This window comes from Myripristis murdjan, chromosome 24 (genome assembly GCF_902150065.1).
Source record: "Myripristis murdjan chromosome 24, fMyrMur1.1, whole genome shotgun sequence".
Lineage (NCBI taxonomy): Eukaryota > Metazoa > Chordata > Actinopteri > Holocentriformes > Holocentridae > Myripristis > Myripristis murdjan.
Genome location: NC_044003.1, coordinates 22,803,038 through 22,828,877, shown reverse-complemented (window position 1 = coordinate 22,828,877; position 25,840 = coordinate 22,803,038). Strand labels below are relative to the sequence as shown.

The following is a 25,840-nucleotide window of genomic DNA, read 5'->3' as shown; positions in this document are numbered from 1 at the left end:
GTAAATGTAGTTAGTTGACTGTGATTGTGATCCTGGTAGCTCCACTAATTTCGCCTATTAATTGCATGAAACCTCATGACTTAATTAATTCAAGAAAGCTGATAAAAACGGCCTGGGCGACGGTTTGGATTTGATTACCACGATGCTGTCTGACAAGGCGATGAGATTTCTGTTCCTTTCAATCTGTTAAGAGAGCCGAGGAACTCGCATGCCATAGCATTTTAATATACACGAGTCTATGTGCCTAACTAACGCCGCTCTTTAGGATGCTGGACTTTTCATTTGTCAGTGACTTCCGTGTTGAAACCTCTTAAGCATTCTCTCTTGTTTGAGTTGATTTTTCCTCTCACCACCAAGTGCTTCATGGTCACAGATTCACCTCATTTGAGAAAGCTTGTTAGGAAATGTCTGGCATCCACTTAAGGCTCAGCAAGACGAAAGAAAGCGTACAACAGGTCACAAATAAAAAGTATGGAAGACACTTCAGTGACAGAAAAGAAACTAAAAGTATTCACATAAAGTGAAGTGCAGTTCAGCTGTCATGAAGTGCAGAAAGTTTATTACGCTTCAGTTGCATACAGTTTAAACTGTGGTATGAATGATGCAAAACACAGAGCTCGGCAATGCATTCACGCTACAAATACAAGAATGCTACTATATGCTTGGAGACAGCAAGGTATGATGATGCTGATGTTGACAGTAATGCTGATGTGTTTGCTGTCTAGCTGGGATAATGGAGACACAGAGAAGATGAGTCCTTGGGATATGGAGACAATTCCCACTGATGGTGAGTCTCCCAGAAACGTTAAACACAGTACGCAGTAGAGGAGTAACCATTCAATTCATCAATGCATTGATTTTAATTTCTGCTGATTCCAACTGCATCGATCTTCCTAAAGAAACCAGCCGAATTAAGCGCTCTGACTTTGGCCTAAATTGATATGAAATACTTGAAATTGAGTCTGTCAGCATTTTTTAAGGCTTTAATGTGTTTGTCTAACATATTACTATGTTCAGCTTTTTTGTCAATAATGTATTTTTTTATTTGTAAGAATAAATAATGTTAAAGTAATTTGTTGATTCTTTTTTGTAATCATTCCAAGAAAGAAAAAAATGTTCTTAAATCAAATTGCCACCTAGTCAATTATGAATAAAATTGAATCTTTAATCCAGATATTCACACCTGCAATGCACAGTATTAATGCACCCTTGCTCACACATGCTAAATCCTCTCTTTTCACAGTTTTCCCTCCCTCTCCTTGTTGTCATTCTCCATGATGGATTTCTCTGTTCTGTTGCTGCGCCTCTTCTCTTTGCAGCATCATTCCCTGATGAGTTAGGCATGAGCGTCCCGCTGACAGAGGAGGAACAGAAGGAGCTGCTCTACGTCCCTCTGGACGGGGAATGGGGCTCCCGCACACGCTCAGAGGAGTGCGAGCGTATCATCAAAGCCATCGACCAGCTCTGCACGCTTGGTATGACATCATCAACCCCCGCCAAAGTACACACTACCCTGAGATCATCTCCCTGGGCCACGTCATTTTATCTAGGAAGGGAAGTTGGCGGTGAAGTCACATTTTTTTAAAGCAACAAAATGCCTTCACGCCCACCGATTCCCAGCACAATGTCATCTGCCTATGGGACTCGCTGCTCTGAGCTCATCGGCATTGGCTCAGCAGGGCCACAGGATTACGTGTTAAGTGGAATAAACTGCTAACATATTGTGCCAGACATTGAGGTAGTTGCCTGAATTCCTGTTATGTGATGTAATGGCACATCAGGCACACACTTTGAATTACTGCAGCGCTCCATACAGAAAACCTAATCCAAAGACTCCCTCTAGTGACCATCTTGGAGACGAACCACACACAAGCACCCACACAGGGCGCCTGCCTGCACGCCTAATCCTCCCAGATCTCTTCCTGTTACTCCTACATTTCCTGCTGTGGGAGGATTTTAGACAAAGTCCTTCAAGCCCGTTCCTTTCAGACTTCCCAACGTTGTTCTGATGTAGCATCCAAATAAAACCAAGGATCAGTACAAATGTCTGTATGACTGAATACCTACAGATCCTAGCTTTTGAAATGTGATGGTAGATGCACCAGTCTCATCTTTGAATCCTGAATCCTCCTGTACCCCCACTTCATAATGTGGATTTAGCTGGATGAGTAATATATACCCATATCATCCTCTCTTAGTAGTGCTCTTATGTTTAGGCTCCTGTTAGAATTCACCAATGACTGCTTATTCTGCTGTTTCTTGTAGATTTCTTCTTGTAGATTTAACTATTTAACAATTTTGGCTGATAGTGTGTTCACATCAGATCAGATTTCCCAAAGCCGAATGAGGAATAACTACTTGAAACACGCTCCTAGCTGTAATTACAAGTAGGATATGTGGGAAGTTTTTATGGGCTTTGATATCTCCCACTTAGTGTCATGAACTGCAGAAGTGTGGCAACACATGTGATAAACATAGCAGAGAATCCGCCAGTGTTGACAAATTATATTCATACTGTTACAAGCAACTCTATTCATGAAAAGTGAGCAGCTTTGTTTATGGTTTAGTTTGATTTTTTTTTTTTTTTTTTTTTTTTTTTGTTCGCTGATGAAAGCCAGACCAGCCTGCAAAATGTCTGTGTAATGTTTTTAATCTTTTCTTCCATGTGATTTAAAGGCATTTTAATTTTTGCAGAGAGACAGACTGCCTTGGATAACTTTTTTGTTGCATGCATGGTCTTATTTTGTTAATAGTGGATTTGTAATTGTTTGGGGTATGGCCATTCCAACAAGTTGATGCAAAAAAATGACATGATATTTGTCCACTTCCTCTGAAGGGACATAAAATCTGCATTAATGCCTAAAAGGATCTGTATCATACCACTAAGGTGTTCCTATCAGAAACTTACTCCCTGTCTTTGTTTTTTATACTCCTCTTTCAATCCCCCCACCTGCCTCTTTCAGATGTAGCTGCTCCATTTGCCTTTCCAGTGGACCTGCAAGCTTATCCCACATACTGCACCGTAGTGGCCTACGTCACTGACCTCAGTACCATACGCCAAAGGCTGGAGAACCGCTTCTACAGGTAATCAGCGTCTGTGTGTGTGTGTGCCAGTCAGAGCAAACCAGAAACAGAGTGTTGTCGTAACAGAGAGATAACTTAACATATCCTCAACAATTGTTTTTCTTTTTTTCCCCCCTTTCAGACGCATGTCTTCTCTGATGTGGGAGGTTCGTTACATTGAACACAACGCTCAAACATTCAATGAGCCAGGGGCGTTTATCGTCACCACCGCCAAGTTTGTCTCTGACCTCATGCTGCAATTCATTAAGTGAGACTTGTTTGTTGTTGTAGAGGAAATGATGTGAACTGCTCTGCATCTGTTAAACATGTTTTGTCTGTAATTATCTTTCATCCATCAGAGGCTTTCAGTTTTCTCCTCCGGGCACCCCTGTTTTCAAATTCTATTTATTTATTTTTTACTGATATGCTTTCAATTAAACTTAAAATTAAATTTAATGAATGTTTAGTTAATTGCATTCAAATTCGCTCTGTTCGGCATGTTTTTTTAAATTTTAAACAGCCTCACATTTCAGGGACTAGCATTTTAATTTCGATACATATTTCTTCTAAAATATTTAAACATCCTACCCAGACAACAGAATACCTGTTTACATTATCTTCTTATTCTCTTATTTCTCCCCTTCTCCTTTTATCTCCCCAAGGGACCAAAGTCTGACAGACATAATCCCCCTCTACAAAACTATGAAGAAGGCTACCTTCTCTGACTCTGAGGATGAGGTGTGTTTGCATTTACACCGTACAGTTGTTCTCATCTTGCAATAATCTAATCCCACAGTGTTGCTGTATTTACTCTAATTAATAGCTGTCATTGATTCTATGCCTTCTCACCAAGCCAAATTATTGAAAACGTATTGTAAAATCATAGTAATCTACACTCAGTGGCCACTTTATTAGGACCATCTGCACAATCTAATCAATCCAATCCAACTGTTGTGCCATACAGTTTACTGTTCTGATGCCTGTAATGCTCAGGTTTTCTTTTTGCCACAGTAATAGAGGTGTTTGTTCAATTCTATGTTTGGTATTGAGCTCATAGTTAGTGCTGCTGTTGGACCGGACTGCATTTTATTGAGAGATGTTTCCACTATTCTGTCCTCCTCGTGTATAGAAATGAGGAGGACAAAAATTAGAAACACCTCTGAATATACTGTAGTCCAGGACAAGACCTCTGCAAACTACAACCTCAAGAAAAAACATAGAATTAGATTGACACATTCTCAACAATGTCAACGAGGCAAGGAAATCTCAGAATTCTCAGAAGTCTCAGTGTCTGTTGTCACATTTAAGATCCTTATTTAGTGATTATTTAGGTGATTATTTGGACAGTGTACAAACAGTCATCACCTTCACTTCAGATTACATCTTTCAAATAATTTACTTAAAAAAAAATACTTGAAAAAAAAAAGATGACAAGCAGTCTTGTCCTGGAGCTTGCGCCCTCCTTTCCCCACAAAGTCTTTTGATAGGCTTGCAAGTTGTAATTGAAAGGCATCTTGCACTGAAAATAATGAAATATGCGAATGCAGAGCAGCCCACATGAGCGTTTGAAGCTGGTACAATCCTGTATGTGCTTTTTTTCCCCCATTTCTTATGCAGGATGATGAGGAGGAGGATGAAGATACCAATACTCCTGGCACATCCACAAGAAACAGAAAGGTGACATATCTCACAGCAAGATCACATTTTCATTTTCTTTCCAATTGCAACACTTTGCATGTTCAATTAATATGCATCTGCAGATTTGTCACCGTGTACGCAGAAAAGATAATATCCTGCTGTCCACTTAAATGAAAATACTGTGAAAAACTCTGATGTGTCACTTTCTCTGTGACAGTTTGCTCCATTGTCTAAAGAAGAGGTTGTCCCTTATTGGCTGTATTCTGGGATATCTCCATTAAATTCCTTCTTTTCATTTTTACACAGGGCCGTCGACCCATGCAGCGCCAACTGCGTACTCGACCTCCGTCATATGACCCTCAAGCCTGGAGGGGGCGCTGCAAGGAGCTGCTGGACCTCATATTTCAGTGTGAAGATTCAGAGCCCTTCAGAGAGCCGGTTGACCTGCAGGAGTACCCAGTACCTATCTTACAAACCTTTTTTTCAAAGCTATTTCCATTTCAGTCTTTCAAGTGATCTAGTGATGAGGTGGTGTTTGTTGCACATGTGAAATGAAGTCAGCCCCCTCTAAAATTAACTGGACTCCTCTTGGAGACGCGATACAAGAATAGGAGTTTCCATCAGAATCAAATATATTTGCACCATGAACAGAAATCAGTCCCATTTTGTCTTACATTACCTTCTTGGTCCATGAGGCTTACTACATTACAGCACAGCTGTATTCAGTCTGAGGCAGGCAAACAAAAAACAGAACTGAACATGTTTGTCTTGCGCCGCCCAAAATTTTCAGTATCTCTTACATAACTGTCCCAACTTGTCTTTGCGTCTCAAGGACTACCTGGACGTGGTTGACTCGCCCATGGACTTTGGCACCGTTCTCAGCACCCTGACTGAAGGAAAGTACCAGTCTCCCATTGAGCTCTGCAAAGACGTACGGCTCATTTTCAGCAATTCCAAAGCTTACACGCCCAGTAAGAAGTCTCGGGTGAGACACATGTGCAGACACACACACACACACACACACACACACACACACACACTTACACACACTCCCTCACACTCCCACCCCCACAGTAACTGGGGTACAGTTATTTTCAAACTGTGGCAAATGTGTAAAATAAAAATGTCACGTCAGCCTATCTTTTCCTTTACCTTTTCACACATTTCACCCCTCTTACTGTGACCCATTTATTATTGTGCCCCTTATTAACTCAATATATTAAATGTATTTGGGTCTCCAGATCTACAGTATGAGTCTGCGGCTGTCAGCACTGTTTGAGGAGCACGTCAGCTCCATCCTGGCTGACTACAAGGCCATCCACGGCCTGACGGACAAACTGACCAGAAAGGGTACAGAAAGACAGACACGGCACACTACAGACAGACAGACACGCCACGCCATGAAGAGGAGGAGGAGGAGGAGCGAATCTCCCACAAGCAGCACTGCATCCAGGTAGAAGAGATGACTTGTTTTTGTGTGTCAAAGAATAACAACAGCAGTTTTATATGTGAGCCAATGACTTTTAAATGCTATCCAATATTGCTATTTCAATTCACAGTAGAGGTGGGAATCACTGGGTAACTCACGATACAATACTATCTCACTATTTGTCCCATGATAACACGGTATCACGAGATAGCCGATTCTGCAATATGTGATATATTGTAAGATAATCAGCTATGATACATCACAATATCTGCAGCTGAAGAAGCCAAAATACCCTGAAAAAGTAACATAATTATTCAATAAGCTGTAATCAGTGATTTAATATGCACAGAGACCGCAACATTTACATGACAGAACAATCCCAGTTAAAATACCAAAAGACAGGGAACAAATACACCTCATAGAAACTCGCATGGTGCATCTGTGCAAATTAAGTTGTAAATTCAATTATCAGTACTTGGCACAAGTGTAACAATGTATTGCATTATTGATTTATTGCTTCATCCCTGACAGTGATACTCTTCATGACAAGTAGCATCATTTTATTGAATGTAGAAGTCATATTAACTATGAAATAGCCTTTCAGCACACTCAAATGTTTTGTGGAAATGTCAGGTTTATTTACAAATCCCTTCACAACGAGCATGTCTCATAGGACTTTACGCGAGCCAACCCACATAACTAATCAACACTAACAAAACAAAATCACGCAATACAGGCTGCAGCACAATAACTTACAAGGAATCAAAAGAAAAAGCAAAGGACACAAAATAGCATATTGAAAACTAAGACATATTAGGCCTACCTAGCAGAGCCCAGCCTGCCGGGCAACACCAGCCTTTGGCCTGCAGTGAAGATGAGGACAAACTCCAATCAAACACCCTCTAATGGGAGAGGGGGAAAAAATCTTGAGGGCATCAGTATGAGAAGATTCCCTTCCAGGACTACTGGGTGTGCAGTAGGTGCCAGGACTAAACAATAAAACACAATGATGTGAGACAAGGCAGCAAATAAGACAAAGAGAAACATGATAAGGCAGAGAGATGGGATTCCAGCCAGCTAGGCCAATACCAGCATCCATAAAAGTCAGGGCCAGTTCCCATGTACACTACCAGGTAGCAACAACAGGTGAATGAAAGAGAAGAAACGGACAGAAATTAAGTGTAATTATGCAGTCAGACCAAGATGCAGCCCTTAGACTGGATCCCCAAGGGCCTGTCCCTATGTTAATGCCATATACGGTTAAGTAAGACGAAACTGTCAGTGTCATATGATGGATCTTATCTTTATCTAGTTTAGGACTGAGAATAGAGTTTGAGTTTGAATTTCCAAAGAATTAGCCTCCTTAACCAGCAGATGAAGTACAGTATGTTCCAAAGATAGGGAGCATAATGAGTGATAAGGTAATAAAAATATAAAAAATATGACAGTGTGGTTCTGGGTGCACCAGCAGAAGCTCTCTAAAATCTGATCTCACTTGAATTAGGAACCTGAAGCTGTCTAAAATGTCGATTGCTGGAGATATAACTCAGTTGATTGGGTAGCTGCTATTCTTTCTAGGACTTGAGGCAGGTTGTAGGTTTTGCCATTTGTACTAATTTGGTCTAAGAAGACAGTCTTAGGCACAGGATAAGTCCTCTAATGAGGGATCAGTACCCTATACTAATGATTTAATGTTTGATTTTGTGATTAAAGAATGTTATTAAAAAAAAAAAAAAAAAAAAAATCAGCTGTTAAGGAGAACCAAGTCTCTTAGAGGTTTTTTTTGCTACCTCGTAGAATAGGACCTTTTTTTTTATTTCCATTGTTCAGCTCTGAAGAGTAGATGACTCTAGCTGCAGAGTGTATATTTGTAATTCATCAGGCTATCATTCCACTCAAGCCTCTAAGCTTATACATGCCAATTTAAATGTGTGCCTGCCACCTTTTAACTAAGGCATTAGTCTTTCAGGCAGTGAGCCCTTGTGAACACTCTTGTCCAATTGAATTGTATTTCAGTGGTGTTGAGTTCAGTTATTGAGAGAGTCTAGGGAGTGAGGCAAGACCTGCAGGCAGAAGATGCTTGTGGTTTGTGACAGTGGCAGCGTCAATACAGCAGTTGCTATATGTATTGACACTCTTGGTGCGATGACAGAATAGTTCACATTGTAATTTAATGCAGCAGTGTAATGCTGGTGGGTATGACCTGGTAGGATTTTGGCACCCATTCTGCTATTGCTTGGCCATTAATTGCATTTTAGTGAGCAACATATGAACAGCTAAGGTACTGTCTGTGTGTGTCTATGTGTGTGTGTGTGTGTGTGCAAGTGACTACATTTACATGCACACCATATTCCGGTTCGGGTCAATATTCCGGTTAAGGTAACTGCGCTGCGGCAACTGGAATATTTCGTTTACATGTCACTTGGCATGCCCCCGTGTTTCGGCGTATTCCACTCTCTTATGTAATGCAACACTCAGCCGCGGGGGGGCAGCAGTATGCATATAGGCGTCTGGTCTGCCGGAAAAACAGACAAAGAAGTCTTCTTCTTCGTCTTCTTCCTCTTTTTCTTCTTCTTCTGTCGCTATTTCTATGTTTTCTCCCATCGATATACTCCATGATATTTAAGTCTTTGATTAGCTGAAGGCAGACTGCAGTCTCCTGGCTCTTGCAGCTGTTCGCCATACTGTTCGCCATGCCGTTTTCCCCGCTTGCAGTAACCATAGCAACAAAGACGCCACAGAATTCCTTGCGAATCGAGCATGCGCAGTCGTGACTGAATATTCCGGTTCAGGGCATTTTCCGACTAAGGTGTTTACATGCCACAGTATTCCAGTTAGAACAGGCATATGCCAGGGGTCTTATTCGGAATTCTCTCCAGCCGGAATATGACCTTAATCGGGTTCGGCGCGTGTTTACATGACACATGCGCAACCAGAATATTGCGAATATTCTGGTTAATGCAGGAATAAGGTGTGCATGTAAACGTGCTCAATGATTGCTCTGCTACAGAGCTGATCTAACCCTCACTTCCCCTCCATCCTGCCTTTAGCCCAGAGAGGAAGAGGCGTGTGTCATCCAGGGTGACTGGAAAGAGGGAGCCATCGCCAGCTCCCTCACGACCTGCCTCTCTGAGACAGAACCTGCCCCCCAAACAGGCCCCTCAGCTGGTCAACGGGAAGGCCGACACACCAGCTGCAGGGCGGACACGCAGCGCCGCACGGCACTCCACACACTCGCCGCCCTCCTCCTCCACCTCACACACGCCCTCAAGCAACACACAGAGCACAACAGGTGAGACCACCAACACATGCAAATCCATGCTAATAGAAAGAATGAAACAACTGAGTTTCTGCCTTATAACAAAGAATTAACTTCATGTATCACATTGCTACTATCTTCTCGGTACAGCAAACCACTGTGTGAAAAGAAATCTTTCCCTATCAACAGAGCCTCCTGCTCGCTCGCTGCGGGCTCATAACTCTGTGTCAGCTCCAGTTCCACCAGCTGGTGAGAAATCGACACCGTGTCCTGCCACAGAGAGTAGCAGTGTGGGAAGCACCAGGCGGAAACTCAGGACCCCTGTACGACACACACCAGGTAAGACAAGTAATAGTAATAGGATTATCTCATCAGCTTCCTGAAATAATTATGTTGGAGCATGTTACGTTGTCTGTCCACCTTATTCAGACAGTATTGCAAATGTATTTCCTCATGTTGTTTCTCTCTATAAATAAATGCCGCTCTCTCTCTCAGGCTCTCCTGCCAGCCCTTCATCTCAGAACACAGCTCACCTGAATGGCCACAGCAGTCATGTGACCCTAGGCGTCGGGAGGAGGGGGCGGAAACCCAGAGCTGACCCTCCAGTGAGTCCTCCGGAAGTCACAACCCCAGGAAGCCCTCCCCGACCACGAGGCCGCCCACCTGGCAAGAAGAAGGGCAAGAAGAGCAAGCAGGAGCTGGAGGACATGAGGAAGAGGAGCAACCACAGGAGCTCCACCCCTGAGGATGAGCTTGACCAATCCACAGGCGACGAAGGCGGGACCTCCTCTGCACAGGAAGCAGCTGTGCTATCGGACTCTGGCGTAGCAGCGCTGCCTAAGCGCCGCGGGCGGCCCCGAGTGCTAAGGACTGAGGAAGCGCCTGCTCCAGCTGAGTCGCCTGATCCCTCCCCCCTGAGGAGGAGTAGCAGGCGGGCCATTGAGGAGGTCACGCCTCCTTCCCAACCCACCCCTCACCGCTCCCACAGGAGGGAGTCTCCAAAGGAGGAGGAAGAGGAGGGGGCTGGGGGGTCAATGCGCACACGAAACCAAGGGCGACGGTCAGCCTGGTACATGGAGGAGGACTCTGAGGAGGAGCAGAGGCAGCTGCTGTTTGAGGACTCATCGATCACCTTTGGCACTTCCTCCAAGGGCCGTGTCCGCAAGCTCACCGAAAAGGCCAAAGCCAACCTTATAGGCTGGTAACAGAGACAGCAAAACAGACAGACACACAAGAGATGAGGAGACATGTCAGTGGGCTGACTGGCTGATCAGAGAAGAGGGGAAAAGATGGGCTGAGACTGCTCAGCTTATTGCTCGGTTGGAGGAGTTAGGGATTGGGTTCGAGAAGTCATGCTAAGTGCTGTATGTGTTTGTGTGTGCGTGTGCTTGTGTGAGTATGTGTGTGTGAGGTGCCGCTAGTCCAGCTGCTGCTACATAAAGCTGTGGCTATGGAAAGACATGCCGGTACAGGGATCTGTTCAATCCTCTGTTTGCTTGCTGACCCCGCCCCCCTCTCTCAGCCCAGGAAGCACATCACCACCCCAGCCAACAGCTGTCTGAGGGCAGATTGGTTTGTTCTGACTCCTCCCGCGCTATTGGTCCATGTTGGATCCCACAGGTGCATACGGACTCCTATGTCAGTCATCTTATGACTCACTCCTGTCCAGTGAACCACTCTTCATCTCCGTCTGAACTTCAGCATTGTTAGTGTCAGACCTGGGCAAAATCATAGTTGAGTTTTAGTACTTGAAGAAACCATACGAGGAGAGATGGACGTATCGTACCTATCTGTTTTGAGGACTTTTCACGTGTCTCACTGGATAGGACAGACGCACCTCAGTGAGCTGAAAAGTTTGAAACAGCGTTCAAATATGTTAGCCTGCAGAGCCCACGTCAGGTTTGTGATTGACCACAGACCGCTGGCCTGACTGTCTCTTGCCCCTTCCTGTGTGCTCGCACTCTTTTTATACACACCGTCTCTGCTTTTGTAAGATTTGTATGCGACGATTGGCTCTCTGTTTTGGAAGTCTTACACATCAGCTGACCTGAACGTGTCTGTCTGTGCTCAAATACCAAATGGCGTACCTCGCTGGGTACTGCGGATCCGTAGGTTTTGTTTACTCTTAAAAGTGTGTGGGCGTGTGTGTGTGGGTGAGTGCGCTTGTTTTTTTTAGTTTTTTTTTTTTGTTTGTTTTTTTTTGTTTGTTTCTGCATGTTGATTCAAGAGAGAAAGAGTTAGCATCTCTTTTATTCTAGAAGCTGTTTTTACTGTGAGGAAGAGAAAAGGATGCATGGGTGTAAGGATCATTTATACGTCTAGATGGACTATGTTTCAATGCGTCCTCAACATTAGCAATACCTTGTGCCTTTCTGTCTTTGGTGTGTGTGTGTGTGTGTGTGTGTGTGTGTGTGTGTGTGTGTGTGTGCGTGTGTGTGTGTGTGTGTGTGTGTGTGTGTGTGCACAAGTGCGCTAGGCCTCTGCCTACAAAGTACATGTGCCTATACATGTACAAACTTATGTTGTGACTACATGTGTGTGCAATTGAATGTGTGCATGTGTGTGTGTTTTTAACATGATTGAGTGTGTCATTCACTTTCAGCGTACAAACAGTGGCATACAGTTTGATCGTTGTGAAACCTCTCAATGAAATGTATTTATAGCAGTTAAAAAAAAAAGATTTTATTGTTGTAAACATACCATTAATCATGTCAATATATTATCCAACTATAACCAACCGTCAGTTTAAACCTAAGGTACAGTGAATGGAGCTTTGGGTGACTAGCTTTGTGATGCACATACCACAGATCGGTTATCAATGCAGTTGCAAGGAGTAACCCTGTATATTTTAAATGAGTTGGATTGTTAACAGATGATAATGAACTTTTTAAACATGGATGAAATGTTTCTACATTGACCACACACTCACACGCACACACACACACACACACACATACACGCACACAGTTCTGTCTCGCATGTTCTAGCACTTTCTCTTGCCTGAAACCGGAACAAACAGGATCGAGCCAGATCAAACTGGACCGGACTGGATTTGGACTGAAACCCATTTAGGCAGACTGGAGAGAGACAGGTCCTCTATTCACTGTTCTGATTGTGTGCCTTGGCTGCTCTTGCATTTTTTTTTTTTTTTTTTTTTGGAATCCTCCATTTCTCCTCTTTGGGCCTTTTTTGGACTTCCTGGGTCGGCTTGTCTCTGAGTTCAGGAGACTGGACTTCTGGGACCGGACAGGCTTGTACAGAGGGCTTATTAAAAAGAGCAAAGACTGAAAAAAAAAATCTGACAGGAGACAAAGATTATATCACTCTTTCTCTACACACACACACACACACACACACACACACCTTAGAGGACCAAGTGCATAAAGATGGCAGCCTCCTGTTGTGACATCATGTTTTTTTTTATTTTCAGTACCACAGTGCAGAGCATCTGAATGTCAACATCTGCTCGTTTTCCAGTCTAGAAAACCCCAGGATTTCTCTGGGGAGAACTGAACATTGGCAGTCTCTTATACACCTGGTCCATTCTTGTAACTCTTTCCTGTCACATATTATTCAACATTTATCTTGTCTGTTTATCATTATGAGGTTTTTTTTGTTATGGATTTTGTTAATGCCAAATTCTGTCTTTGGGCACTGAAGTTTTGGAACATGGCTTTTGAATGTGTTAATTTTCAGAATCAGTTTTACTGTCCCCACAGCGAGTGTGTCAAGGTCCCTTCCCTATATTGTATCATGTTTTTTTTTTTTTTTTTTTTTTTTTTTTTTTTAAATTCCTGTCTCTGTCCCTGCCATACAAGATTTCTGTGAGGTGATGTGCTGCTGAAACGGTGTTTTACAGTCTGCTGGACTCATTTGATGATAGGAAATGCAATATGGAATGAACTGGCCCTGGGTTTTTCTTAGAGCATCTTTTGCAGCAAGACTTTTTGTTTTTATTTGAGAATGAGTGTTTTGATATTGTGCATATGAACACTTTCATTTCAAAATTAGATGTTTTTAAACCTGACAGCTTCCTCAAAGTGCTCACCGACATGAAAATGAAGCACTATGCATTAAATGCATTAAGTAAAGTGTTATATTATAGGTTGCTGTTTAAGATCAGATTTTTCTTAAGATCTCTGCCCACCTAATGGTTGGCTTTAATGGACAAAAACATTTGATTTTTAAATATTTATTGATGAATTTCATCTTTTTTGTAAATAAAATTTTATAGTTTGGGAATGAAATTCTTCATATGCACATACTCTAGATGATGGCTTTTACACTTTTTTTTTTTTTTTTTTTTTTACATTTTATTTCATATCCGTCACAAATTTATACTCACAAGATGATAAAAAGCACTGTGGAAACTGACTGTACACAGCGCATAAAATTCAGTTCGAGATATGAGATAGGGATATAGTCGATACACTTTTGAGTATTCCACATAATGATAGGCTCTTAGAGTAAACACTCAATTTGAACCAAGAACGATGAGCCTGCCTGCAAAAGAGATGCTTTTGACAAACTGAGCCCTCATCACACTCTGATGTTTCTTTAGATTGCCAATTCAAATCGACACTTAAAGTAGGAATGCAGTTGTGCTATCAAAGTGGACATCGACCCTGTTTCTTCTGCCTTTGCTGCCATTGCCTTCTCTTCATCAGATCACCCCACTTCCTGTATGTATCAACCATGTCAGCGTAAGAGAGCTGATCTGGGATTACTGGTCAAGTTCCCTTCATTGTGGTAGTAATACTGACTTGAGGCACCCCTCAACAATCTGAAGTGATTTCAAAGAAAACGTGAAAGTTCAAGTTTATTTAGAGCCCTCACTCACAATTGTAGTCTCAAAGTCCACAGTTTATAGAAAACAAAACGACACCCACTTACTTGAAGCCTTCACTGGTTTACAACTTCTTACCTATTTCAAATAGACACCAGTTGCATCTCTCCTGCCCCCTGATCCCACTGCTGTACAGGTAAACCTTATTGGGTTTTAGGTTTATAACTGGTGTAGATAATCACGCACCACCTTTTAAGAGGATTTTGAAGAGGTTTCCAACGGTGTGAGGTCACCAGCTTTGATCGGCATCTCTGATCAGCCTTCTTATCTTGAGACTCTCGATGTGTTTGGGCCCCCATCTATACATTTACCATGGGCCTGTGCTAATGTGTCACAGATTTGTGCTGTGGTGACCTCTGACAGGGCATCAGTGTGGGGTCCCAGGTGAAAGGTCACAGTGTGTGTGTGAAGTGGCTGCATGTGAGCCACCGGGATGGGTTCTAGGGCTTTTTCAGTTTGGGTCGGGGGGGTCAGGGATGGGAAAGAACCACAGGGGGCGGGATGGGGAGGGGAGGGGGTCTGTACTCTGTTTCACCTGAACTGATTGAAGAGGGTGTCTTTGTTAGTTTGGATACTTTTTATATATAAAGGAATTAATGCAAAAAAGAAACATAAAGCTAGAATGTATGTGTAGGGGAGTACTGCTGTCCTGTTAGTTCATACTGATATTTTAAGTAAATAAACAGTTGTGTTTCCATATCCACTTCCCACTTTTGATTTTTATTTTTTTGTGACAAGATAGAGGCATGTAAGAGTTCCCTCTGTGTTTTTAATGTTCCAGGTGTCTAATAGAGGGTCAACACACCTGCGCTCATTTTAGTTCATTTCATCTTTTTTTATGACCTTAATTCATGGTATACATCATGAAAGTAGTATGAAACTGAAATAAGTTACATAGGCATGCAGTCTTGTAAGGAACAATGCATGGATGTTATTTTTTTCTGTTTATGATCCATTGACACAGTTAAAGAATTACAGTAATCCTATAATAAATAAGATGTTTCAAATAGATACCATGAGCAAGGCTGGATTATGAACCAGGCTAGTGGGGCCATGCAGTGGCCCGGGCCCTCAGACTGCCAGGGGTCAGGCCATAAGCTGTGCGTGGCCACATACCTAAAAGGAGGTTGAACACCAGGGCCCTCAGTGTGCACAGCAATAGGCCCCTGGGTGCTTACAGCGTGAGCAAACCACTAAGGCCCCTGGATCCCTCAGTGCATACAGTGTGAGGGCCCCCAAAAGATAAAGGAATATTATGGCGATACCATAAGAGAAATAAAAGGGCGATTAACTTGCGCACAAATGTTGGGAGGAACGTGGTACTGCAATTATATTAGTTTTATGTAAGTTCTCCCGGTAACGCAGGACGTTTAAAATACCTTGAAATTTTCGGTAATCAAATTACAGTTAGGCCTACATTTCTAATAAAAAATCGCGTTAAATGAGCACGGAACCTCACTTTAGTTAATTTCATTGCAGCAGATTCAAGTCGTCTAAAATCACATCAAACTATGCCCGCTTGCGTTCATGTGGTCCTGTGCGGCGGGTGGATCAGTGAAGTGCCTGGGAGAGAGCGGGGACAGGTGGGCGGACTGTCAGCGAGGTCATTCAAGATCATCCAGAATCCCTCCTGTGGGAGCTGAGGCAAGTCCAGTCCGCCTCCTGTCTGCTGCAGGTAGTTTTTACCAGCCTGTCATGTAAATCCATACAGCACAACACTGATGAGGCAGAAACGACCCGCCACTGTGGATCAAACTGAACTCGCATCACAGCTGATTGAAGAAGAAATCAAGAAATGAAGTGAAATGAAATGAAGAGAAACGACGCGCACGCACCGGTAATTGGAGAACAGTGAGAAAGTTACGGAGTGCGATGAGCTGAATGATCAGCTCTGGAGACAATCTGTGTCTGTAAGTGGAGATCTACCAAGAGGACCAGTCTAGGATCTGATAACTTTCATTTAATATGATGTAACAGACAAAACTGATCACTAATCATATGATTGTGTGTCTTGTTCTCCTGATAAGGGCTGAGCTGGGTTTTAAAGCATAAACATGAAGTAATTTATCATCTTTTTACTTTAAGAAAGAATAATTAGTAATCTCCTTAGAATTTCTAGAGATTAATGAGTCAATTTGCCTAATTACTTTTTGAGTATCTTACCCAACACTGCGCACCAAACACACGTTCTATGATTAATTGATTGATTGATTGATCACTTTAGAGCTGGTGTCTGCGATTTAACATAATCAGCAGCTCGAGATCCTATTTGCCCAGCATTTTGCATTAACCACAAAATCACAGGATCAAAATGGTAAAACAGGGTAAATAAATCCAAGAGCTAAAGAGGGCCTACACGGAAGGTGAGTGTGAGAGTTTGCTCCTCGGCTGAGCAACTCTCCCACCTGCTGTCGTGAAGGCGCCACTGCGCACCAGCGACATCCCCGCCTGGCGCCCTGGGCTCGGCTCTTCCTGACGTGGCGAACCGCTAGAGGTCCGCCGGTTCCCCCCCGTGGGCCGCAATGATTGGGCAGATAACCAGTTTGACAATTTTTCTACATAAAATGTAAATACACAGGTGGCGGCGGCATGGACGAGCGTGTGGTTTATGTAAATACAGCAGAAGTGAAACCGTGTCACTCGTCTCAGGCCTGGCCAGGTGCGGCGCACGGACACGCGCTGCCGCAATGTTGGGCAGATAGTTGGATGAACGATTTTAGGAACTTTGACTCGAGGTAAGAGCCATATTAATAATATCCTGCTGTTAATCTGTCGCGTCTTAAGTACGTTTGTCTTGCCGAGGCGTGGCCACGGTGTACGGGCGAAGTTGTTGCTGCAACATATGTTAGTTCGCATTAAATTTTTACTTTCGCAACTTATGATCGAAGCTGGAAACATTAACGCCGTTTAAGGTGTAGGGATAAACGAGCCTGTATATACACCAGCTTTTCCACTCAAAACTTCGAAACAGGGTTATATCGGCGAAATATCTGACAACAAACTAGTGAATGATGACTTAAAATATGTTGTTGTTTGCCCAGTTACGAAACTGCATGAACGCACACACCTCTGTTATTATTTTTTTTTAGGTATAAATATAGGTATAATTGTGGTATTTTATCCCACACTTTGCGGTGACCACCTGACGCCCTCGTTTCCGTCCCCAGGTGCCAGCAGCAGCAGCAGCAGCGTCATGCCCCAGCTCTCTGCCACCGCCGTGCTGCAGCTCGTGTTGCTGCTCTCCGCCGTGCCCGCGCAGTACTTCATCTCCCGGTGGAGCGGCTCCACGGCGGCGCAGCGCTACCACGCCAGTGCACGGTAAGACGGTCCGTGCGTAAAGGCTGCTCTCCGTCCTGTCCGCGCGGCTGATCAGGGTGCGCTCGGGGGTCCTGAAACGGCCTTGGAAGTGTGTGGATCTAAGAAAAATATCACAGGACCTCGAAAACTTTGACAATATAGCACCAGCACCTCTGGATTTCATCTTCTTAAAATGAGCCTTTTACAAACCAGCGGGAAATCCTATGATATTCCACCATAATTTCTTGACTTGACAATATTAAAAAGGATGTGTTTTTTCCACCAATGCCAAGTATTAACCCATAACTTGCTGATATTTAGCCACTGAATTTCATCACCCAAGAAAGTCAGTCCCCAACAAATAAAATCTATAGCTATTATCAAAGCAACACTATTAAGTCTCCAGAGGAGCATGAAAGGGATATCATGGATCATGCAATTAAGTATGTCACTATAAATTCATGACTGAGTACCACAAACACGTTATAATTATTACTTTTTGAGAGGTTTTGTAGGGAGATGTAAGTAATAAAATAATTTGTCATCATGTTTTAGTTTACAAAGGATTTGGAAAGAGTGGAGAACATCTTATTTGAATGGCACTGCATGGATGGAGTGGGCAACCCAGCAAGTGTCCAGCCTCATGTAAGTGGGATGTTTGTTCTTGAAATAATCACAAGAGTGGATTAAGGCTCAAACTAACAGCCTTTCTTTGTGTTGTCAAGACTTGAGGGCATTGTAACACCAGCCAAGACATTCTGCCCACTCTTTACCTGCCTGTCAGTGTCCACTTTAATACACAAACACAATTCAATCAGTCCTCAGAAGTCATAACTGAAGGTTTATGGTCTTGCAGGAACATTTGACTTACCCAGGACACACACACACACACACACACACACACACACACACTCACTCACAAATCAAGACTGACTATGCTTTTGCTTTTCTAAGGTTGCTGGTTGGCTTAGGAGAAAAAGAGCAGGTGCCTGGGGGTGTCCCTCCCGTAGAGACCATGCTTCTTGACAATGACCAAGGATTCTTTGGAGGTTTGTTCCTACGACTGTATGTGAGGGAACTTGTGGTCAGGAGATATAGTTATAAAGCCTGTGTTCATAATCTGGTCGTTAAAAACAAAAGTCTTCACTGCCCAGTTTTTGTTTTCTTATTGTAGTTGTGTCGCTGTATGTCTGTATTGCTGTGTTTGTATGCGGTAGTTGTCTTGCCGTATGTCTGTCTTGCCGTGTTTCTATGCTGTTGCTCCACTAACCAAACCTTCCTTCACAGCCCTCTTCCCCTTTTTCCCTCAAGAAGTTTCTTACTTGTTCTTAATGATCTGCCTGGTTAAATAAAGGTTAAATAAAAAAATAAAAAAAAAAAAAAATTAGTCTCACTTCTGCGTTGTTCCAGTCAGTCCGAAACTGAAGTGAACCTTACAGTGTAGCTTATTGTCTTTTACTGCCAGTGTAGGAACATGGTGTGTATAAAACTGATATGTAAAAATCACACTCTTGTAATTCCACTTTGGCTATTAAGACTGTTAAAATGGTAAAATCTCAGGTTTATGCTCAGTTGTCCAGTTCAGGGTGAGTGATTATGCATGTAATTTGCTTGGTATTATAACCATGTTTGGCTCTTATTACCAACATAAAGGCCAAATCAAATGGCCTTTAGGCCCATATCAAGGCATTTTAGGAGGTTTATAGCAGAGCAGTAATAGACATTGGTTGGTTTCCTTAAATGGACAAAACTCTGGTAATATTTTTTTCCTCAGTTTGATAGCTTGAGTCATTCGGAGCAAACCACTCCTAAGGTTCAATTACTGTACAAGCAGCCTGAGTCGAGCTCTTTCAGACAGATCAGTGAGTCATTTTCTCTGCTCCTGTATTTGAGCGGAGCTTCGGGGTCCAATTTGTGGTTGGTTTCAGGTTTTTATGTGTGAAAGTGGCCTGATTCCGCTTTCTCTCCTCCAATTCTGCCGGCTCTTTTCTCACACATCTCCACAGCCTCCAAGGCAGTGCGCAGTCCCCGGCCACCGTTTGTGTTCCTGCGGGTAGGAGAGGTGGTGCTGGAGAGGAAGGGCCACATGGTGGGAGTGGTGGTGAGCTGGGACTCTGAGCTCAGAGCCCCTCCAGAGTGGGTCGACCGAGTTTACTCCAACTTTGAGGTTAGCAGCCACAAGTCTACACGTACATCACTGCTGCATCACCTGAAAGCCTGTAGTTTCTTCTTTTAAGTCATTTTCTTTTGTACAAATCAAATGTTGGTGTGTACATTTCAAGGACTAAGTAAGTGTTGAGGACACCAAGACACACAAAACACATTTTTTGGGTGGATAATGGTGAATGATAATGATGACTCAGTATCATGGGCTCTCTAGATGTAGAAGCATGTCCCCCTCAAATCTGCATTTTATTCCACCTTCAAATTATTATGGTTAGTCCAGCCACTAAATAGTTAACCCATGTCTCATCCCTATTGCATTTTCTTTTTTGTTTTGTGTTTGGTTTAAATGCTTGTAAAATGAGTCAGATGCTTTTGAAACACTTTACACCCTTTGAAACCTGAGAAAATTCAAACACAAGAAAATGACCAGAAAATTGCCCAAATTACAATGAACAAAACACTGGAAAATTAACCAAACAAGGAGTTATAATAGTTTAAAACAGCATATTTAAAATGAAATTACTCGGATGTTATTACAAAATGACACCAAAACTTGTTTAAAAAAGAGATACCCCCAAGATTAGACTGGTCCAATTAAGCCTGGCTGTTGCACAAATGCCTGTGTCCAGGGTACACCTGAACCTCACACACTGATTTTGATTTGCGTGGACGTGCATGCGTGTGTGTGTGTGTGTGTGTGTGTGTGTGTGTGTAGGATGTCAAAGCAGAGAACACACCTCACTACAAAGTGCTGTTCAAGGGGCCTGGACCCACCTCAGTGGTAGTTGCATACCTGCCTCAGACACAACTGCAGCGCATCACTGGAATGAGGGTAAGTGCTAGAGAGTAGTGACAAACAGTTTGCAAGTATTAGATAGCACACACACAGACACACACACACACACACACACACACACAGAGAACTCAAGACTAATTGTTGGATGTTTGCAGCCGGACATTCCCACCTTGGAGCAATACTTCACACACTTTGATGGAGAACGGTTCGTCATGCAGCCTTGGCTCAGAGAAATCTTCCCTGAGGATGATGATGATAACGACTAACTGCTGGGCGGACTGAGTGTGTGTGTGTGTGTGTGTGTGTGTGTACAAGTGAATGAAAAAAAAAATGCAATATGGAAGGCCATCAAATGAAACCTGGCCACTGCTGCTATATGTATGTGTGAATGCCTTTGTGTGTGTGTGTGTGTTGTGTAAATGCAGATGCTTATCTATGAAAGGTTTCCTCTGGTTTAATTTTCCACCTTTTACAAGCTGCATTCTGCCCAGCACATAGAAATGCTTCTTACAGGCAGTTTCATCCTCTTCCTTGTATGGAGCTTTTACACCTGGTCTCAAGTTTTTTTAATTGAATTTTTATTTTTCATTCATTGAATTTGGCATTCAGCGGGTGTGAATGTTTGGCTTCAGAGATTCAGTTCTATTCCCAACTGACTACCAGTTTATAGTATTCAGTTTGATTACCACAACATTATTTTTTAAGGAATTGTGAATGATCCAGTTCTAAGCGTTCATATCAGTTCAGGCCAAAGTCAGAGCAATTCTTTCTGTTTATTCCTTCAAATTCCTTCTTGCTCCACCTTGCTGTAAGGGGGCTTGTGGTAAAACTGGGAGTCAGCAATAATTGGTGTATTCATGAAGAGCAGTGACTCTGGAATCTTCACTGAAATTGTCCAGGCTTTATTTCTTTGAGTGGTAGAAATGCACCAAGTTTTAATGTGTACACAAATGGAAGGAACAAATTATGAAAAATGCTTTATTTAAAGCACCTACTCATTTGAGGTTTTATATGGAGGACAAATTTGAGTTATTGCTCAGAATGTACAGGTGAATTACTGACAGTGAATGAGTGATTTTTTTTTTTTTTTTCAATTTCCACCAAAAGTTGGCACTTTTATTCAACCATGTGAAATAAAGTATATTAAACTACAATAGTATGTTCTTCATTCTTTGGCCACACTAGCAAATGTGATGTTGGTAGAAATACACACCGGTGTACAGGTATGTTTGTGAGTGTATGTGCATTCTGTGTTTAGAGTTTCTTCCTGGTTGTGTCTCGGAGGCTGAAGGACACAGCCACGCGAGAGGAGGCGGTGGCTGTGGGTCTGCATGGGAGGCGAGAATGGGAGGCACTGTCCTCCTCATCTGCCTTCCTCCACTCCCTTGTCTCCTCCTCTCTGACCAGCAGGGGGCGCCCCAAGCTTTGCCCCAGCAGACGACTAATTTCCGAGGCCTTCTGTCTGGCGTTTTCAACTGCTGCTACACATGCTTGCTGCCTGGAGGCACAGAGACAGAAGAATAGATACTTGTTCAGTAATAATCAAAGGTGTGTGTGCATGTGTGTGTGTGTGTGTATTTTACCTCAGTTGACTCAGGCATTCAGCACTGTGGTAGAACTGCGGCGACCCCAAACACACACTCTTGTCCAGCTTCTCCAGCAAAATGCCAGTCACTCTCTCCATTCTCTCAAAATCTGAGAAAGTGACTGTGACCTATAGGAACCAACACAAAACACCAGTCACTCTCTGTCTCTTCCTCACCCAGGCCATTTTAAAGTCACACACACACTCACACAGCTACAAATGGCACGAGACATTTGAATCAATTAGTGCCTGACCTCCACATCCATATGATACAGGTCGTCTTCTCGATGGAGAAATCTCCTCACTGAGGCGTCTTCTTCCTTGACTCCATGTTGTCTGAGCAGAATGGATACACAAACAGTGACGGTATATCATTATCATCATCAGTTTGTAAATTACCTTGAAAATCGACAATGGAATGGAGTGAGCGCCTCCCTAATATTGGTTTACATGGCCCTGCCCCTCAAACAGCCTCAGTTCAACAGGTTACGAATACAGTTTCAACAGTGGTGGTAGTTCACCTGTGAGTAACTGGTTCCTTCTCATTAGAAGTTCAAATTCTTCCACTTATTACCTCGACTATTTTTATAGTAATAGTAGTAGTGGTAGCAGTAGTACCCACTGAAGTAGTAGTAGTATTATTATTGTAATAGTAGCCCAATATTGATGGTAGTAGTACTAGTAGCCTAGCACTATCCACTGAAGCAGAAGAATTGTTATTATAGTACTAGAGGGTATGGTAGTACAATTAGTAGTAGTAGTAGTAGGATTCATTGAAGCTGTAGTATTATTACAGCAGTAGTACTATCCAGGGAATAAGTAGTAGTATTTCTGTTGAACATTATTGCTACTACTGATTCAGTGGATACTATTCTACTACTAAAGTAATACTTCTGCTCCTTGAGTGACTACTACTACTGTTGTGTAATACTTTTGCTAATACTATTGTACTGTTGCCTGATAGTATTAGCCTACTGCTTCAGTGAATGCTGTTTCTACTGCTGCTTGATTTACTAAACGCTATAACTACTAATGGTATTATTGTAGTACCCCTTTAATACTTCAGTGGATACTTCTGCTATAATGAATACAGGAGTTTTACATTACATGGGTACTACCTGTTCAGTGAGGCTACGTACAGTAGCTCTGAAGCTTCAGTGGATATTACTACGCGTACTGCAGTAATGGAACTACAGTGGGTAGTGCTACTAGCTTGCTATAGCCAACTATTACTGCTATCGCTGCTGTTGTTGCTTCAGTTAATGGACACACTACTGGCAGACTAGTAGTGAAGATAAGTCTGTGAAACTTTCTCACTTGAGTGTTTGCAGTATGTACTCGAGTCGCCGGGACACGCTGTTGCTGACGTCGTGGACGGACTCCTTGCTGTTACCGACGCTGATGCGCACCGTCACCCGGTCCGCCGGGCACCAAACCTCCGCTACTCCCGTCACCTGGAGCTCCCGCACGCCGCTGCCATGGCCCGGTCGGTGCACCGGTGTGTGTTTCGGTACTTCGGCCTCCAGCTGGTTCTCATTGTGAGAGTAATCCCCAGCAGCACGGCGTGCTAGCGAAGCAAATGCTCTACCCGGACTGTCCATGATGGTGATGGCGGCACAAACACACTTCTCGCTGCTATGGCAATAGGTGAGCTGCATTCTGGGATATGTGGGCTAAGTCTCTGGAAGAACTACAAAGGGAGTAGGGGAGAAACAAGCAACGAACTAATGTGCTTCAGCGACATATTCATTAGTACCGCCCCAGCATTAGCACCTCAACATGTCATGTTACCCACTAGCTGACAACTTTTAACCTTCAGTGCACTGTTGAAATATTAAGGAGTCAGTTTAACTTTTCGGTCTTTCATTTCTGCCACAGTCTGCAGTCTCAATGTAAAGAAAGGTTAGACTACAAGTTAAGGCTTGCCTTGATGTAGGACAAATATGTTGAATTAACAGTGAGAGACAGATACCAGTGTGTGTGTGCCTATGCTATGCAAGGGGGGGCGTGGTTGGTTAATATAGTTTAGCGACATGCGATCAAAGAAATTGTCTTTTGCTTTTTAATGTGTAGGTGTTATTTATGGTGCCTTTCCACCGACTTCTTCAGAATGTGGGAAAAAAGGGAAAAAACTATGAAAACACCTCTTTTTTTTTTTAGACAGTTTAGACTACAACTAAAGGGATACAGTCTCTATCACATGGATTATGAATATTTTGTACAGGATCTGATCAGGGAAGAGTGGTTGTTGTACCCTGCACTCCATGGATGTTGATTTGACAGACAGGGGAGTCAAAACAGATGGAAAGGGTGGCCTTTTTGTTGACCTGAGCCCCTGTTCTCCTAAATGTTTGTGCACGGCTCTGCAAAGCAACACTGATTGTGGATAACTGAGCTTGAGTGTATCAGCACATTTGGACTCCCAATACTATTCTGCACATGTATAGGCAAAACCTCGAAATAAGAAAGAAATGAAACAGTCAGGTGTATCTGAAGTATTTCTAAGCTGTGAGGATTCAGATTTGGGTTCTGGACACAGCTTAGTGCCAGCTGTCACCCAGTAGTGCCCTGGTTTGGTCAGTAGGTGGCAGCAAAGCCTTATGTTGAGTCGTACAAACTGGCATGAACATCAAGGTGAACTTAGTCCTTCTCAGTGCACAGCCAGAAAGCTAAGCAAAACCATTACTTTAGACCTTCATTATTTAAGATTTAGCTTTCCACCATTTCAAAGAGAACCGTAACTACCAAAAATATTATTTGAACTCCTCCCGGTATTTGGCTGTGGGGCTAATTGTAAATAATGATCATACTACCAGCACTGCTACTATTACTGCCAATACTGCTGCCACTGGTTCTTGTAATAACAAAAAAGAAAAATAGTTTTAAAAAATGATCCATTCTGAATAAAATGACATCAGCAGTTAGCCCCCAATACAGTACAAATCCTGTGTCAATACATGATTCATTTCCTCATCTTAGGGTGTCTTTTTTAATGCAGTATTTCATGATTATTGGCAGTTTTACAGGGCCGAGCAATGAAATCATCACATCATAGCCTATAGAAAATATATATCCGATTGTAGCCTACTATATATTTACAATATTATTAATGAGTTGATTTTTTTTTTGTATGGGTGAACAGTGATTAACTTTGTCTTCATTGTAATCTACCTCAGTTATTACAATTGCAACTATTTTGCATAGACAAATTTCATTGGCCTCAATCTCATTTCCTAATCCATTAGGCAGAAAATAATGGCAGTTTGCAAGCTAGGCACGCCTGCCATCTTTTGTAGACCTAATTATGTGACCTATTTTTCACTTTTCAAGGACATCTGGGAACAGCAGAGATTTTATCCAATTCTAGCCGCTCGTTTCTTTAAACAACAAAGTTTGTTTGGTTTCCCCGGAGTATTAAACTGTGAAACGGGCTTTATAATCACAACCTAAAAATACAAGGCCATATTTGTTGTTATTGTCTCTGGTTTCGCCGGTCCCCCGGTATGCTCTGTGAAACCCTAGATCTGATGCGGAGCTCCAGCCAAGAAAGATGCAGCACCCTACAATAAGCTATTTTCATAGGAGAGACAGACAGAGAAAGAGAGACCCAGAGACCCTAACTGTTAAATCTCTATGGTAGCCACAAGCTTTTTTCCCTGAATAGGGCGCAAACCCTCAGACCCTTTTCACCCATCTCCCAGCTATCTGTTGCTTTAATCATTTTGAAAAAGCAGCCCCCCCCCCCCTTTCTCTCCATCCAG

The 25,840-nt window shown here is 42.8% G+C and overlaps 3 protein-coding genes across 7 annotated transcripts in view; 2 read left to right on the top strand and 1 right to left on the bottom strand.

Moving 5' to 3' along the window:
* phip (PHIP subunit of CUL4-Ring ligase complex) overlaps positions 1-14,934 on the top strand; it is a 47,281-nt gene extending 32,347 nt beyond the window's left edge. The window contains exons 29-40 of the mRNA XM_030047055.1: positions 726-787; positions 1,320-1,475; positions 2,964-3,084; positions 3,206-3,331; positions 3,726-3,801; positions 4,681-4,740; positions 5,008-5,160; positions 5,534-5,686; positions 5,943-6,154; positions 9,181-9,422; positions 9,579-9,728; positions 9,885-14,934. Coding sequence (XP_029902915.1) covers positions 726-787; positions 1,320-1,475; positions 2,964-3,084; positions 3,206-3,331; positions 3,726-3,801; positions 4,681-4,740; positions 5,008-5,160; positions 5,534-5,686; positions 5,943-6,154; positions 9,181-9,422; positions 9,579-9,728; positions 9,885-10,594 — 2,221 coding nt within the window. The 3' untranslated portion in view covers positions 10,595-14,934. The remainder of the gene's footprint in view (positions 1-725; positions 788-1,319; positions 1,476-2,963; positions 3,085-3,205; positions 3,332-3,725; positions 3,802-4,680; positions 4,741-5,007; positions 5,161-5,533; positions 5,687-5,942; positions 6,155-9,180; positions 9,423-9,578; positions 9,729-9,884) is intronic.
* An 896-nt stretch (positions 14,935-15,830) lies between these two features.
* LOC115356682 (uncharacterized) lies at positions 15,831-20,842 on the top strand. 5 transcript variants are annotated; one of them, XM_030047923.1, is made up of 7 exons: positions 15,831-16,072; positions 17,403-17,553; positions 18,088-18,177; positions 18,487-18,581; positions 19,539-19,699; positions 20,414-20,530; positions 20,650-20,842. In XM_030047923.1, exons 2-7 carry the CDS (start codon positions 17,429-17,431, stop codon positions 20,758-20,760), a joined length of 699 nt encoding a protein of 232 aa, XP_029903783.1. In that variant the 5' UTR covers positions 15,831-16,072; positions 17,403-17,428; the 3' UTR covers positions 20,761-20,842. The 5 variants fall into 5 exon arrangements, with proteins under 5 accessions (XP_029903783.1, XP_029903782.1, XP_029903781.1 ...); XM_030047922.1 differs by having other exon boundaries at positions 15,831-16,149; positions 17,413-17,553; XM_030047921.1 differs by having other exon boundaries at positions 15,832-16,145.
* Positions 20,843-21,380: 538 nt separating this feature from the next.
* Positions 21,381-23,702, bottom strand: irak1bp1 (interleukin-1 receptor-associated kinase 1 binding protein 1). The gene is made up of 4 exons (XM_030047919.1): positions 23,397-23,702; positions 22,334-22,415; positions 22,078-22,208; positions 21,381-21,992 (listed from the first exon to the last, which is right to left on the bottom strand). The coding sequence occupies exons 1-4, from the start codon at positions 23,678-23,680 to the stop codon at positions 21,749-21,751; spliced, it is 741 nt and encodes a 246-aa protein (XP_029903779.1). The 5' UTR covers positions 23,681-23,702; the 3' UTR covers positions 21,381-21,748.
* Between the last annotated feature and the right edge of the window lie 2,138 nt (positions 23,703-25,840).

Excerpts from the sequence above, each read along its gene's own strand:
- LOC115356682 (XM_030047923.1), top strand. The coding sequence starts at position 17,429 with ATGCCCCAGCTCTCTGCCACCGCCGTGCTGCAGCTCGTGTTGCTGCTC. Across the intron at positions 17,554-18,087 it reads CGCTACCACGCCAGTGCACG|TTTACAAAGGATTTGGAAAG; the intron begins GTAAGACGGTCC and ends ATCATGTTTTAG. Across the intron at positions 19,700-20,413 it reads GAGTTTACTCCAACTTTGAG|GATGTCAAAGCAGAGAACAC; the intron begins GTTAGCAGCCAC and ends GTGTGTGTGTAG.
- irak1bp1 (XM_030047919.1), bottom strand. The coding sequence starts at position 23,680 with ATGGACAGTCCGGGTAGAGCATTTGCTTCGCTAGCACGCCGTGCTGCT. Across the intron at positions 22,416-23,396 it reads TACATACTGCAAACACTCAA|ACAACATGGAGTCAAGGAAG; the intron begins GTGAGAAAGTTT and ends CATTCTGCTCAG. Across the intron at positions 21,993-22,077 it reads GAATGCCTGAGTCAACTGAG|GCAGCAAGCATGTGTAGCAG; the intron begins GTAAAATACACA and ends CTGTGCCTCCAG.